The sequence below is a fragment of the Callospermophilus lateralis genome, chromosome 1, assembly GCF_048772815.1.
Source record: "Callospermophilus lateralis isolate mCalLat2 chromosome 1, mCalLat2.hap1, whole genome shotgun sequence".
In the NCBI taxonomy this organism is placed as follows: Eukaryota; Metazoa; Chordata; class Mammalia; order Rodentia; family Sciuridae; genus Callospermophilus; species Callospermophilus lateralis.
Window position 1 is genome coordinate 86,968,171 of NC_135305.1, and position 16,462 is coordinate 86,984,632.

General features: G+C 46.0%; 1 protein-coding gene across 1 annotated transcript in view; it reads left to right on the plus strand.

Annotated features, from left to right (window-relative positions):
- Mindy4 (MINDY lysine 48 deubiquitinase 4) overlaps positions 1-16,462 on the plus strand; it is a 111,092-nt gene that overhangs the window by 15,017 nt on the left and 79,613 nt on the right. The window contains exons 4-5 of the mRNA XM_076863769.2: positions 42-288; positions 5,105-5,532. Of these exons, the coding sequence (XP_076719884.2) occupies positions 42-288; positions 5,105-5,532 (675 nt within the window). The remainder of the gene's footprint in view (positions 1-41; positions 289-5,104; positions 5,533-16,462) is intronic.

A 16,462-nucleotide genomic window follows, 5' to 3' on the forward strand; every position in this document is an offset into this window, starting at 1 on the left:
CCTGGGGCATCTGTTTTAGTGGAAATACTCCTTTTTTGCAGAACTGACAATCTTGACGGGGATGTCCTTGGTCATCTTGTATCATCTAAAAGGCCCCACCACAAAAGCAAGCCCGTGCACTTGGTTGCAGGTGAAAGCCCCGCTTTGGTGTCTGCGTGGGAGAGGATGGACAAGCTTCACTCTTCAGAGTCTTCCGTGGACATGAAGAGGACAGGAGAGAAGACGAGGCCAAAGTCGGGTCTGATCGTCCGAGGCATGATGGCTGGGCCCATTGCCAGTTCCGCACAGGTGGGGCTGCTGCTTTTTCTCCTGTTGTTAGAATGGGGAGCGAGAACTGGGCCGGAGGCACTGCCTGGGCTTATCAGGGCAGCCCCAGGACAGCCCAAGAAGGGGGAATCTGTGCGCAGGGCAGGAAGATCATCTGCCGCTGTTCCCTCCCTGCCTCCATGGTCAATGACCCGTGGGTCCTTGGACAGGCTTCATCTCCTTCCCATCCCTCAGTTTACCCCTCTTGTAATGAGTAGGACACCTACTATTTCTTTACAGAATAAAAACACACAATCTCATTTCCATCTTTGGAATCCAGGAGAAGGGGACCTCCCCACCTCCAAAGAATATCTTCTTTAAAAAGATGATAGCTCAAAGGGAGTACACACCCCAGTCCTTACCCTCTCAGTTGTTCTGATTTTATTTTTTCTCTTTCAAAAAAGTTGCATTATTATATGATGATCTCCTTGAAGGAAGGACGGTGTTATGTTCTCATTCGACAGGAGATGACACTGAGTGAGAGGACATATGTCAGAGGAATTTGCAAAACATCAAGTAGCAGAAAAGCAAAGCAACATCAAACAGCGGACTCCAGGGGCAGCATCAGTTGTGTCCGGGAACCGGAGCAGACTGAAAGAGCACCCGTGGCCTGTGCCCTGCCCGCTCACTCACCTGTGTGTGTGAATGTGGCTGGACTCGCTGGCTCTATTCTTTTCACCCATTTAGGGTGAGGACAGGAAGAAGCAGGTCCTTTCCCTGCCTCTGCCTGGGTCCTGTGGGATCTTTCATCAAGGCTTTTATTTCTCTTGTCAGGGAGGTGTCTGAGGCCCCCTCGGGCTCTGGGATCATGCATCTTGGTGTCCAGATCAAGGGAAAGAGTCTGCTCCCCTCTGGGGGCTCAGGCCACAGCTTGATGTCATTTGCCATCGTAGATACCTTGTTGAAGAGAGAGATTCATAAACTGCTCTGGGTCCAGAATGAAGGGTTAGGAAGGTGAAGAGTTTGGAGAAGACTGTAAGATGGAGATATTTAATCTCAACATCTCACTGGCAGAATGGAAGAGATTTCTTCAAATATGGAGGCAGGAATGGCCTCCTGCTTAGACACAGAATTGCAAATATGTGGCTTTTGGACTAAGTCTCTGGGGTGCTGTGCCTATAGCAGACATTACCAGTTGACCTCAGTTCTCTCTCTCTTTCTTTTTCTCTTTCTCTCTTTCTCTCTCTAATCAGCCATGGATGAGACTTTAGGAACTCCTTGGTATCTGCAGGTAGTGGCTCTCAACAGATGGACTGGAGTGGCATCTTTGATGAGCCTTATTATTCACATTGGGTTTAGTCCATAAGCCTCCTGAGAGCAGGGGACTCCATCACAGGTGCGTGGAGCCCCAGGTATGAGCTTGCTGGCCTTCGTGGAGTTGAGTGGTGTAGACTTGCTTGGTGACTCCAGAGAACACAGTTGTCCCTGTGGGTCTGAGGATCTCTCTCTCAGTAGGAGCCACTCATCAGTGGACCAGGTTGTTTTGGAAGGGACTAGACTAGTCGTGTTAAGGGCAAGCTACTTAGTTCATGAGATAGGTACACGGAGATGGGGACTTGTCTGATTGCAAGTTTAGATTACAGCATTAGTTCTGGGACTTTCCAGCCTCAGGATCTTTCCAGCCTCTTATGCTCTTAGAATTACTGAGGAAAACAAGAGCTTTTTTTTTTTTTAATGTGGATTGTGTCTGTTGACACTTATTATTAGAAAGGAAAACTGAGACATTAAAAATGTTTACTCATGAAATCATTAAAACAACAGTAGTGAACGTATTATATTTAACACAGTGTATTTTTTTATGAAAAAGTGATATTTTCCAAAATGAAAAATTATTGAGATGAGTAACATTGTTTTACTTATTTTTCCCCAAATCTCTTTAATGTCTGGCTTATATAACATAATTCAAGCCTCATTTTTGCTTTTGTATCTGGTCTGTTGCAATTAAGTGTTTTAGTTAAAGTATATGAAGAAAATTTGGCTTCAGATAAACAGTTGGAAAAGGGAAAAAGTATTTTAATAGCTTTTTTGGAAAACTAGGATATTCTTCTTTGATACTACCCGAAAACTATACAGGCTTTAGTTTCTTTTCTTTTTTTGGGGGGGTACAGGAACAATTTACTATTGAGCTACATCCCTAGCCCAGTTTTAAAAACCTTTTTTATATTTTGAGACAGGGCCTTGCTAAGTTGCTGAACCTGGCCTTGAATTTGCGACCCTCCTGCCTAAGCCTCCAGAGTTGCTCCAGAGTTGAAGGCATATACCACTGTGCCTGGACAAACTATAGATTCTTAATATGGAATCTTAAACCATATCAATGCACTTTTTATCCTTTATCAATTTCCATTGTTCTTGCACTTTGAATCTTTTGCCCCTGCATGATTTAGTAACATGATGCATTAGTCATTTGGAAAATATTACTGAGTTATACAGATCTTCCAATCATGGACATTTTTAATTATATAAAAAAAATTGCATTTGATGTCACCATCCAATTCATGAGAAGAGTTTTTAAGTAATGTGAAGCCCTCAAGCTCACAGGGGCAGATACAAGTTTTCCAAAATCCCAGTATTTACCTGGCAGCTTATATTTTATCACTGACAACAATGTACCATTCGTTTGCCTTGATGTGACAGGCTCAATTTTTTTTTTCAAGAAATGCCTGCCAAATACCCAAATCTGAATCACCAGTCTGTCAGTGGTTCCATGAAAATCAGCAAGTTTGCTCACACTTTAGAAAGCTGCCCAAGCTCTGACCACCATCCTTCACACTTTAGCAGAATGTGTAGGCATAGTTCCCATTTGGTCATACAGAAGATGGAAAAGGTGTGTGCTGTTCTGTCTAGATTGAATAAAGTCAACAATATTTAGGTTTCACCATGGATATTCTTAAGTGAGCTTCGCATTGTGTTTACTCACTTTTATTGCAAGCAGACGGTGATGGAGAATACCTTGTACACCAGTGAAATTTGATGTCGCTGCCTTGATTCATGTTCAGGGCCAGCAGTTTCCCTCACTATTGCTTTGTGTGTAAAGTCAACACCCTGAAAAAGGCCCAAACATTACTGTCTCAGTCAGTTTTCTATTGCTCTAGCAAAATACATGATGCCGGTTAATCTATAGAGAAAAGAGATCTGTCTAATCAGCTCACAGTTTTGGAGGCTGGGCGTCCAAGGTGGGGAGGGCCTATCTGCTTGGGCCTTCTGGCTGCATCACGACATGGCAAGTGGCATTGTGACAGGACCACATGTGAGAGAGGAGGAGGTGCCAGGCTCCCTAATGACAATTCATTCTTGCAGGAATTAATCCAGTGCCATGAGACAAGGGTGTCCATCTCTTACAAGGGTGGTGACCTCATTACCTGTGACCTCATTACCTAGTAATTGTTTTGGAAGGTGAGGTTTTCTCCTGGGGCTTCTGAATCCTGTGAAGGACATGGAAGGATAGGTTTTCAGAATTCCTGGAAGGTGTTTTGTGTTTTGGCCATATTTATTGGTTGCTCAAGAGAAAGAAGCCCAAGCGTGCCATGCATTTCATCATTTTTTTACTCCTACATCAGCTCTGCACTGAGGGATAAAATAAAAGGCCAGAAGGTTTGAGTCTCTTTGGGAATGGTGACTAATGTCTCGCTCTGTGCAGGGGAGGATGCCCTGGGCAGCTTTTGGAGCAGGTTTATAGTGTCTGGTAATTTCCACTAGGTCAGAATGTGACAAAATTAGCTCTCCTTATTCCAGCCCAGGCTACCATTTGGCCCTGAATTATTTCTGGATGTGCCGAGAGGTCCTAAAATCAAAATCAAGGAAAAGTCTCGTAGGTTTGTATTTGTCTCTCCCCACCTAATGGATCATGATAGAAGTTCCCATTTCCTTAGTTAATCGTCAATAGGGAAGCAAGGACATTTCAGTGGACTCCTTTGGAATTTCACCATTTTAAAAACTAAGTGCTTGTGAGACACTGGCGACTGAGCTGAGAGCTCTGTGGGCGCCAGAGAGGAGTGAAGAAGGACCTCTGCCACTCCTGATCTACTGTCAGGGGTTGTTGACACCAGATGGAAATGGGGAGGGGGGCAAAAGAGGGGCACTCCTATGGACTGCTATAGTACAAACTAGAGCCTCATTTAATCTGTATCAGGATTTCACAGGAGGTAAGTACTGCTGGCCGAACATCCCTCACCCCAAACTTGTGGGCCTGCTGGGTCTTGAGATCTCGAGTGCTTCTTTGATTTCAGTAAGGAAGCTCAGCGCCTGGATCACAGCCATGTAACGCCCGTGGTAGCAGGATTTGCAGTAGTGTCCCATAAGCAAGTACACAAGGCTTTCCGTGGCTAAGCATTCAAGTCACACTTAAAAAGACTAGAAGCAACCTCACAACCGTGGAAAAGCATTTGCCACGGGAATCCAACAGGAACTTTCATTTTCTGAGGCTTTAGGATTTAGAAATGGCAGGTGATGTACTCTGGACGTAAGGGAAAGAGAAGTTCAATAACTGTCACAGGTGATCCAGCTGGTAGGTGGGGATGCAGGAATTAGAAACTTGAGTGGCAGCTTTCCCTGTCCGCCAACCTGCTGTCCATCAGGGGTGTGAAGGAGGCCCGGGTGCTCTGGGTTTGTGCAGGTGGGGTGTGTTAGCCTGGGGATCAGGGCAGGAGTGGGGGCCAAAAGATAGGCAGGATTTTAGGGAAAAGAGTTGGTGACAGGGACAGACATTCCTGGGAGAGGGACCATTATGGGCCAATGGATGGAGTATTTTTCCAACTCCCTTGGAAGGGGACCCTCAGTGCCTCTATCCTTCCCATCCCAGGATCCTTTACGAAAGCGCTCTCTGAGGAGGTCCCCGGCCCCCAGCAGCAAGACCCACGTGCAGGAGGAGGAGAGTGAGAAGGTGCCCGAGCTCTCCACCCATACCCCAGCCTGTGCAGCCTCACAGAACAACTCAGCTTCCAGCAGAGGCTCAGTCTCCAGGAGCCCCCGGGGCCCGCCCAGTGAGCCATCTGTGGAAAAGTGCAAGGCCACTCCCAGCAGCCCTCCCCAGACTCCCCGCACGGGACTGTTCCACTGGGACAAGACCAGACCAAGAGGTCTTTCAGAGGATAGCCCAGCAGAGAACGGTCCCATCGAGGAGGAGAAATCGCCCATGAAGTTGTACCTGCCTGGTGGGTTTTCCAGGGTACCCCAGGAGAGGCTGGAAAGAGCATTCAAGCGGCAGAGCAGCCAGCCCCCGCTTCTCAGGTGAGCAGGCCTTGCAAAAAGGTGGCGCCTTTTCAAAAAGAAATGCCACATCTCACGTGTCGTCCAGCCCCTGATGGCTTCCAGGGGCCCTTCTTTTTTTCTTAATTTCTATTTTTTGGGTATCAGGGGTTGAACTCAGGGGTACTCGATCACTGAGCCACATCCCCAACCCTATGGTGTATTTTATTTAGAGACAGGGTCTCACTGAGTTGCTTTGCGCTCAATTTTGCTGAGGCTGTCTTTGAACTTGCGATCCTCCTGCCTCTGCCTCCTGAGCTGCTGAGATTACAGGCATGGGCCACTGCTCCCAGTTCCAGGGGTTCTTCCTATTCTAGCCAGTCTACGGAGTAGGCAGGGCAAGGTTGATTACAGTCAACCAGGAAAGGAATGGAGCCCAGAGGTTGCACATCTGGGAAGCCTCAGGGCAGGGTGGTCTCCCTGGTCCTTCTCACCTCTTCCCAGAGGTGAAGAGCCTTCAGCAGATGGTCCCCAAACGAGTAGTGACACAGACGGCTGCCTAAGATGAGAGATGTGGCCTGTGTTTCTAGATACAGCCACAAATTATATCCCATCAGGCTCCTTTCAGGCATTATTTCTATTGATTTTACCCTATTTTTATTTTTTTCACAACAGGTCTGGATAATTCCTACACTGATTTTTAACGTTAAACCAAACTTACACTCATGGAATAAACCCCACTTGGATACGATGATCTCTTCCTTTATCATTGGGTTTGATTTCTTGATATGCTGTGTAGAGTTTTTGTGCACAAGTTCAGGATTGAAACTGGCTGACAGGTTTCTCCTCTGGCAACAGCCTCGTGGGATTCTGGCACCTAGGTTATGTGATCAGTGGTCGCTGCTTTTCTGCTCTCTTGGGGCTGGGGCCGTGCCTCAGTGGTAGAGTGCTCGCCTGATATGGATCTTTAAAAACTGATTCTCAACTTTCTTCTTTTGTAATATATTTTAAGGCTGCTGCAAGTTTCCTTCTACATAATGCTTTGCCGTAGCCCACAAGTTAATATGTTATATGTTCATATAATTTAGCTAACATATATCCTCATTCTCCTTGTGATTTCTTCTTTGACTCAGAGATTATTGATACATGTGTTGAATAATTCTAAATATTGGGGGATATTTTTCTGGTTATCTTTTTTTTTGTTTGTTTGTTTCTAGCTTGTTTCTACTCTGGAGATATAAATGTATTTTTTAACCATTTCAGTTTTTGGATATATCTGTTGAGATTTCCTTGTAGAATAGTCTATATTTAAATCTTATTTCATAAGCAGCATATGCTTAAATTTTTAATCTGGTGTGATTTTTAAAAATTTTAACTGGAGTAGTTATTATATTTACATTTTTATTTTGCTTAAAAACTCTCTTTAGTGCTACATTTTTTGAACTAGTTTTTGTTTGGAAGTGTTTTTGTTTTACGTTTATTTTTGAAGATAGTTTTAATGGGTATAGAATTCTAGATGGATGTTTTGGTTGTTGTTGTTAATACTTTATGTCACTCCATTGTTTTAGACTTTCACCATCAAGGTTGGTAAATCAGTTCAGTTTTATTGCTCTCCTAGAGGTAATGTGACCTCTGACTATTGCCCTATCTCCAGTTTTTTCTAAAACTTTTTCTTTTACTTTGATTTTCAGTGGTTTGACAGTGATGTGGTTTTCTTTGATATTTCTACTTGGGATAGATAGAGCTTCCTGAAGTTGTGAGTTGATATTTCACATCAGTTCTGAAAAAGTATTGTCTATTATCATTTTATTTTTTATTTATTTATTTTTTTGTTTTTTAAAATTTTTTATTTATTTTTTATTATCATTGTAACTATTGTTTTTGTTTCATCCTCTCTCTTTTCTCCTGGGACTTTAGTCAAAACATATAATAGATCTTTTTACTGTGTTTATGCTCTATAACTTTTAAATATTCTTTTCTTTTTTTTTCATTTTTTTCTTCCTTTCTGTACTTCTGTCTGGGTATTTCTCTTACTCTACTTTCCAGTTCATGTTTCTTCTCTTCTGTGATGTCTAATATGCTGTTAAACTTACCAAATACATTTTCAGTTATTTATTTTTCTATTCTTGAATTTTTATTTTAAAAAAGATTTCAGTCCTTCATCTTCTTTATTTTATGGAGCATATTTTTTATCTTAAAACCTCAGTTACCTAGTAACTCTGATATCTGGATCAGCTCTAAGTCTGCTGTAATGGGTTGACTTTTCTTTTGCACTGCGATAATTTTGTCCTATTCTTTTGAGTTTCTCATCATTTTGATTGAATTCCAAATGTTTCTTATGTGTAATTAATTTAATATATTAAATCTCCTTCCTCAAAGGAGATTTAATTTCCTTTTGGTAGATAGGTAGTAATCTCTTGCTCATCTTAGACGCTGTAAAACATCTTCTCTCATTTTGTCGTTTGTCTAATAACTTTGTCCGTCATGTCATTTACTGAACAGAAGTCTTTAACTTTGACATAACCAATATCTCATTAGGCATTTGATTTTTATTTTTAAAGTTTACTTTATGAAGTTCTTTCTAGAAGTTAGATTTCAGTGATATTCTCCTGTTTCCTTTTTCTATTAACCTTGTAGTTCCAGCCTTCACGTTTATGTATTTCATCCTTTATCTGCTGGGATGAAAAGATTCTTCTATTTTTTTCTCAAGTGAGACTGTTTCCCAGCACCTTTCCCATGGATCATGAGGCTCCTTCTGCCTTCACTGAGCTCTGTGTTTGAGCCCCCTAGTTTGTTTCATGGACTTCTTGTCTTCTTCCCCTGCCCTCCTCTGCCCTCCTTTCTGAGCCCCATGCCCCCACTTTTGATTGCCTGGCCTTGTGGTTATAGCTAGGTATCTTGGTGGGGCCAGTCCTGCTCCTCCTGTTCTTCGAGGGTTGGCGTAGCTACTTCAGGTTCTGATTGTTTCCACAGGCCTTTTTCTATTTCAGTTGGCCCAACACAACAAGCTTGTTCTGACCAGAGGGAGAATCTGCTGGATCCCTTGCTGGGAAGGCTCTGCTCCCAACCATCTCACCGCCATCCCTTTCTTGTCTGGACTCAGAGTGGTTTTCTTTGCATGTCTTGGCCTCCAGACTCTCACCTCCATCCTGTTTGACAGTTTTCATATCACTTGTCATTACTGGAGATTCTTCTGTTTGTGTCCTTCATGAATGACCCATGCCACAGTGATGCTCAGTCTGACCTTGAGCAATACCACCACTGTGACCCCTGACCATAGAGAGAGTAGCAAGACCAGGAAACTTCAATAGTGGCCTATTTTGTACAAAACACTGTCTTTTAGATAAATTTATTTGTTTAATTCTTATAAATTAGTTCCACGTAGAAAATGCCATTATAACCTCCATTTTACAGAAGAGGAAATTCATTCAGAGAAGTGACTTTATTTGCCCCAGTTTATTTATACAACTAGGAAGAAACAGGGCAGGCATTTGAAACTAGGAAACTGGCTCCGGAGTCTGTGAACACATGAATTAATGGTGCCACCTCTCTCCATGTGTAAAAATCCTCTGCACAGCCTTCAAATGGTGATCAGCTTCTGCTTGAACACCCTAAAAACGAAGAACTCACTGCTTCTATGGCACCTTTGCGTGATTCAAACTATTAAAAAGTCTTCTTCAAGTTGGTGCGGTGGCTCACGCCTGTAATAACAGTGATTCCAGAGGCTGAGGCAGGAGGATTACGAGTTCAAAGCCAACCAAAACAACTTAGTAAGACCCTAAGGAACTTAGTGAGACTGTTTCAAAATAAAATATAAAAAGGGCTGGGTATGTATGTGGCTCAGTGGTTGTTGTTGTTAACACTTTATGTCATTCCATTGCGCCCCCTGGTTTCAATCCCTGGTTCCAAAAAAAAAAAAAAAAAAGGCTACTTTACACTGAGTTAAAGTCTTCTTGCCTCTGATTTCATTCAAAGAAGCTTGTTTTGCCCTTCAATGCCAGAACATGTTTGCTCTGGAAAAGGGAAAAACACCTTAAACCAAACAGGTGGGGGCTCATTATCAGCCTGCAGCCATGTGGGAGAGTGACCCAGGTGAGTAGCATGACTGACCACTGCATCAGGAGGCCTGAGGCTTTGGTCTTTACCCTGTCTGCACTTGTCCCCACACTCTAGTTGACACTGGTTTGATCATTTTCTTTCTGAGTGTCAGTGTCTCTGGCTGTAAAATCTGGGCAGTGGTAGATGATTTCCAAGCACACTTTCAGCTCACACATCTTGCTGGCCTGAGATTCTTACTTCCAGAATTATTCTGAACCTTCTGTATGAAACATCACATATATTTCCTGAGTACCTTCTGTTTACAGGGCACTTAGGAGGTATGGCACAGGGGCTCTGGAGTCTGACAGCCTGGGCTGGCAAACCAGCCTGCTGTGACTTTGAACCAACTGCTAAACCTTGAGAGATGGTATGAACTTTGCCTCCGAGGAAGAGGGTAGAGGTGAAAGTGCTTTCTCAGCAACTCTGCCAATCTCAGGTGAAGTGTGACCAGGGATGTTTAACATGTTCAGTAGTGTTGACCTTTGTGCTGATCAATCAGCACTCATCTCTGTGACTTCTTTTCTTTTTAAAAACGTATTCTCTATTTGGTAGGCATCATGCTGAGCATATATATATTTTATTTTCTCATTTGCTCTTTCTAATAATCCATTAAGATTATTATTGCTGTTGTTTTTATGGGGGGGTTGCATTAAATAGTTTATTTTCCTCCTCCCAGGTTCTAAGTAAATTAATGAAACAAAGGATCTAGGGAGATTGGGGCTAGATGTGGAATCTTTGCAATTGTTGAAGGCTAAGAGAGAGGAAGAGCATGTTGTGGCTGGCCCAGGGCAAGGCAGCCTTCTGCAGCGCATCTCAGGCTAGGGCCGGTCCCCTCACGTGGCTGCATGGTGGGAGGGCCAGCCTGGAAGAGGAGTTCACTCCTGAGAGGGCAAAGGGCCAAGCCTAGCCTGCTCCTTTATTTTAACTCAATTCACCCATCAGATAAGTCATACTTCCTCTCTTAGGGTGGAGTTAATGAAGGGAAGGAAAATGGCCAGGAGAGGTAGACCCATAAAGTTCTCTCCAAACTCCCAGAAATCTCTAGGAGTTGGCAATAATCCAACAATTATTCTCTCTATTTCCCAGAAACAGGAAACCGAGGCAGAAAATTTAAGGAACCTGACAAGGTTCTGTCTGGGTGGAGGCAGATCTAAGGCTCACATTTTGGAGGGTAGAGTACAGAGCTTGCTCTCGTCTCTCAGCCAGGCATCTCTTTGCAGAGCACAGACTACATACCTACACCCTGCACCCTTGAATTGAAACCAGGGATCAAGCAATCCCACTTGCTAAACATCTGCACTTCCTGCCATCCCCAGCCCCACCCCATCAGTGTCCTTTAATCCCCTGCTGTTATTTAATCCAATTTGGTAACCTGGGTCTGTCTGAGTCCTAGTGTGTAGTGGATGGGGGAGCTCCGGCAGGTAAGACAGACACATGCATGTATACTACTTCTAAAGCACAAGAAAGTACCCCGACTTACCATGGTTCCTTTTGTGATTTTTTTTGACTTTATGATAGCACAAAAGCAAGATGCATTCAGTAGACGTTGTACTTAGAATTTTGACTATCTAGCTTTTCTGGGCTAGCAATATGCAGTAAGATCCTCTGTCTCAATGCTGGGCGGTGCTGGTGATCATGAGGGGAACAGCTGGAGCTCAGAGGTGCGCTGGGTTGCTGTCCTGTGATGCTCTGTAGTTTAGGTGGATTAAATGCATATTTGACTTGCAATGTTTTCATTCCAGGATGGGTTTCCTGGATGTGCCCCGTCATAAGTCGAGGAGCCCCTGCACAGTGAGATGGCATTGGGACTGGCTCACACACACAGCACCTGCTCCATCTTGCTGCCCTGGGGAAGCTGAAGGGAAGGTGGCTACCTCCACCGGGCTGGACAGCTCAGGCTCAGGACAGCCATGGAGGGCATATAGGGACAGAGGTGGGGGAGTGTGAGCCTTGTCCTGGAGGAAGGTTGCAGAGCTGATTGAGGATGTGACCTGCTAAGATGTCAGGAGACATGACTATCTGTGAAGTTGGGCCTCCTGGTTCTCCTTCATTAGGTCCGACACCAGGAACTGAAGGACCATTTTCTGGTTTGATTTTTGTTCCTCTTCTGTGTTCTTTGATATCAAGAGATGCTAGATAATATGTCCCTTGGGCTCCCCATTCTTGGGGTTGTAGCTGTTTGGGGACATCTGTCTCTTGTCACTGGCTCATCAGGGTTGCCTTCTTGGGTTCCTCCCTCCATCTCTGAGAGCTGTAGGGGCTCTGCCCTGGTCTTAGAGGTCCCCTCACCCTTATCCTCTCTCTGCCTCTTATGGTCATGTGGTGTGGCAGGCAGGGGCCTTCCTCTACACATTTATGGATCTCGCTATCATTCAAACACCTGGCTTGGAGTAGCCCCTCAAGAAACCTTAGGTGTAGGACCTTGAGCATGGAGAGATGATTCTTTACATACAAGTCTGCAGAACCAGGTGTTCCTAGCCTGCTTGTTCCCAGTGGCGCTGTGTGCAGGTAGGGGTTGTTTGCAGGTGACCCTACTTATATTTCTTGCAGTCCTCTTTTTCGACCTGCTGGCCTGTTATTGTCTGAGAGTGCCTGAGTGTGAGTTCTGGACTTTCAGATGGCCAATGGACTCTGCCGTGATCAATTTGTTGCAGGCCAGCTCCAAATGTGTCATGCTGGGTGTCTGACAACTAGGATGGGGCTTCAGATAATGTTTGAAATTAGGTGGAGGCTGCAGGAGTTCCCGCCACTGGCTCTCTGCTCAACCTCCCACGTTCCAAAATTGAAAAGACTTGTTGTCCTTCCTTGGGGCTCAACCTATGGGAGATGGCCTCCGCCGCAGCAGCCCAGGGTCAATGCCACTGGACAAACCTGAACCCTCTCAAATGGCTTATGCTAGGTGACTTGGGACCCAGGGGTACCAAGATGTGATGGCTCAGGTGGGGACGCCGAGACTTGGAGAAGGGCATAGACCTCTCCTGGGTCACATGGGCCATTAGTTAGGAGAGGGGGCCCAATGGCCTGACAGCATAGGCAGAGATGGGGTGTGTTACTTTTCTATTGCTGGTGTTACAAACTGTCGTAAACTTGAAGACAACACGCATCTGGTATCATACAGTTCTGGAGGGCAGAGGTCTGAGATGGGTCTCACTGGACTGAGGTCAAGGTATCGATAGCCCTGTGTTCTTCCTGCAGGCTCGGGGTAGAATCCATTGGCTGACTCTCCTCAGGCTGCCATCCTCTGGATTGCCCCCTTCTGCTTCCCCCTTCCACTGCTCCGGACCCTTGAGATGACACTGGGCCTCTTGGAGAACCAGGCTACTCTCCCCATCTGGTCAGCTGACAGCAGCCTTGATTCCATCTGCAGCCTTGTTATCTCCTTGCCATGCAGCCGAAGTGTTTAGGAATTCTGGGACTAGGACGGGGACACTTTTAGAGGAGGAGATTATTATTCTACCTACCACAGAGAGCAGTTGTTTCTTGCTGCATTAAAAACATTTTGTGTGTGTGTGTGTGTGTGTGCGCGCGCGCAGTTTTTAAAGTGTCCACCTTCTGTCCTCTCGGTCTTCCTTCCTAACACTCCCAGAAGCATTTCTGTGGCTTGACCTTTTCCAGGGTTTTCTCTCTGACTGTCTTAGCTAACTCTTTTTTAAAATTTGGGCCCGATATGGGCCAGGAAGCAGAGAAACCCATAGCCACGAGATCCTAGGGACAATAGGAGTGGGTAAGGGCAGCATTCTGGCTACGGGGCTGCCTTGATGGGTCCAGTGAGCTCAGGGTAGTTGTGAGTTTTGTGAGTATTAATGAATGGATTTCATCTCAGGCAAAATTGGATATTTTCTCAGAATGCAGCTTTCAAGTCTCATGGAGTCCATGGAATGGAAGTTTAGCGTAGTTGTTGGACTCCCCCCGCCACACATTTTCAATTGAGTGCTGTAGAAAGCAGAATGGAACAGATGCTCCTTCAGGGTCTATTTAAATTCTTAACTTCCTAGGCTGCAGGGATGGAGAGGCCCTGATACTCTACGCCCTTCATTTGGTGGGTGGGGAACAGAGCCCCAGAGAGCAGAGGGGAAACCATTTGGGGCTTGGGCAGGTGCTGAAGGGGCCTCTGTGAGCTCTGCTTCTACTTTCCAGTTAATGCTTCAGCTTCCTGGACTCATTACAGCCTCCATCACAGCCGCCACCAGCCCACATGTGGTGTCCTGTTCATAGAACAGCTCTCTTGGCTTTGGGTAGGCTTGCTTTCAGATCCTCAGTTCCTGAGGAAAAACAAATCAGGGAGAGTGATAGGGAGCCCTGGGTGGGGCTGCGGCTTTATAAAGGGGCAACCAGGGAAAATCTTTCAGCAAAGGGGACACCTGAGAGGAGGAATCCAGAAGGAAGACAGGGAACAAGCCCTTGGATCCCTGGGAGCAAAGGGGAGGAGGGGGCAGAGCTTGCAGGGCAGCAGGTTGTAGCAGGTGGCTTGTTTGCTGTTGCAAGAGCAGAGAGTGAGAGAAGGAGCAGGGTTCAGGGTCAAGGCCTTGGAGGCTGGGAACCTTTTGTAAAGGATATGACCCCTAGGGCATACCCAGGGGTCACTGGAAGTGGAGCAGAGGCAGGCTGTTATGCAACCTGTGTTTCCATAGGATTCCTTTGGAATGGACTCCAAGAGGCAAGTGTGGAAGCAGGGAGACCTGTTGGAGAGGCCTCTGCCATAGTCCAGCAGAGAGCTGATATGGCTAGAATCAGGGCAATGATAATCCAAGTGGTAAGACATGGACTAGGGTGTAGATTGGTACAGGGGATTGAACCCAGGGTGCTCTACCACTGGGCTACATCCCCAGCCCTGTTTTTGAGACAGGATCTCACTAAATTGCCCAGGCTGGCCTTGAACTTGAGATCCTCCTGCCTCAGCTTCCTGAGCCTCTGGAATTACAGGTGTGTGCCACCATGCCTGGTTCAGGATGTAGCTTCTGTATCTACGCATCTCCCATCGGGATCTGCCCGTGGATTATATGTGCTGTGTTAAAGAGGAAGCAAAGTGACTCTACTCCATTTGTCTGAATAGCTATAGGAAGGAGGTTGCCTTTCCCTAGAAAGGTGAGAGATGGGGAGAAGCAGGCTTAGGTGGGGCTCGTGGGCTACAACCCAGCCCACACCTCTGGTCCATCATGCTGCTTGCTATTGGTCCAGTGGAGTTTGTTGACTGGCCTCTGTTGTTGAGGCCAGTGAGCAGGGAGCTGTCCCAGGGTTCTCTATGCAGGCACTACTGCTGCTGTTGTGGCAGGATGGTCCCCTTCTGGCCTTGGGGTCTTCCAGACACTAATCAGGGACTGTCTCTCACACAAGGGCTGTTACTAAGGCTCCAGGTAATTGGATTTCTACGGTTCTTCTCTCAGGACAAGGAAAGCAATCCCCGCCTTGTCTTGAAGTCAAACACTTATTTTCCCTGCCTGCTGGCTGATTTCTTCCTTGATCAGGGCCCTGTGTCTCTCTGGGCCCCTGGGCGCCTGTCTGTACATGAAGCATTGGGTGCACTGCTCTACAGCTCCTTCATCTTGTACATCCCTTACTTTACCTTCTTCACATGAACTTGGGCATACCTAGGCTAAACTTCTGGCTTCCCTGTGACCCAAGCATCATGATCTTATCAGCCGAACTCTGAGGCTCATCTTGCTGAAAGATGAGCCGATGCACCAAGCCTGTTGACTTTGTAGACCCTCCTAGACTGTGGGTGCCTCTGAGCTCCTATAGGTGCATAGTAAAAATGCTTTGGGGCTCAGCAGCCTGGCAGTTGCATAACCTAGAGCATGTGGGTCTGTTGCAGGAGGCCAAGTGACCTGTATTCCTTGTTGCAGGGCTTTGAGTTGGGAGGCAGGCTGATGGTGCAAGATTACGTTCTGCAGTCTCTGACCCTTTGCCTATCACTTGCTGGATAATTTCTGGCTCTGGTCAGGTTCCCAAGAATGGCGCTTCTCAGAATGTGGTCAATCCTGGCTCTGGAGTCTCTACTTCTCCTGGGAACTTGTTAAAGATACTCCTTGTCTGACTAACTGAGCAAGAACTTTGGGGGTCAAAGCCAGAAACTTATGTTTTATACAAGGTTTTACAAGCCCCCTGGGTGACAGAATATACACCAAGGTTTGGAAATCAATGTCCTGGGAGTATATTCAGAGGCAAGTCTGTTTCTGGGGGGATGGAGGAAAGTGGAACAGGGCAGGGGAAGGAGCTCAGTAGAGATGTGGGGGCTCAACCCAGTCCCATGGGAAGATGTGGATGGAGCATAAATTGTGCCAGGGGTGCTCCCACTTTTAAGCAAGGGGGTGAGTTTTCTGTCCTCCCATGTCAATCATTGGCTATGGGCTGCCTAACCTGGGGTGGGGTGGGCAGTATTCAGCCTCCTAGGTGATTTTGGGGGAGAGTAATTCTCCAGAAAAGGGTGCAGCTCTGAGCCCTTGGCAGCTGATACCAACAGCATCTGGATGTGCCAAGTCCAAGGTATCTTGACAGGACACCAGTGGTTTCCACCTCTGTTCTCACGATTTCTTCTATACTCATCCAACCCCCAGGTGTCACAAGAACAATAAACAAGCTGCAAACCCCATTTGTGGATGTCACCTTTGGTGATATAGTGCATAGGATGCACTGGTGAAGGAGGTCAAAGGACAGGACAGGTATAGACAGCAAAGGGGGAGACTGGGACAAAGCCCATTTCCAAGTTCATTGCCCGCTTCTCCTGCCATGACACCTGCAGCCCTATTTGCAAGAGTGATGTGTTTTACCCATCCCTGTCTTTGTGTCTGGGTCATGTCCCGTTGTGTCAATCAGACAGGAGGTGACTCTTGAGCACCTCTTGGTGTCTCAGCTCTGCCAGGCCCTAGGGATTTGA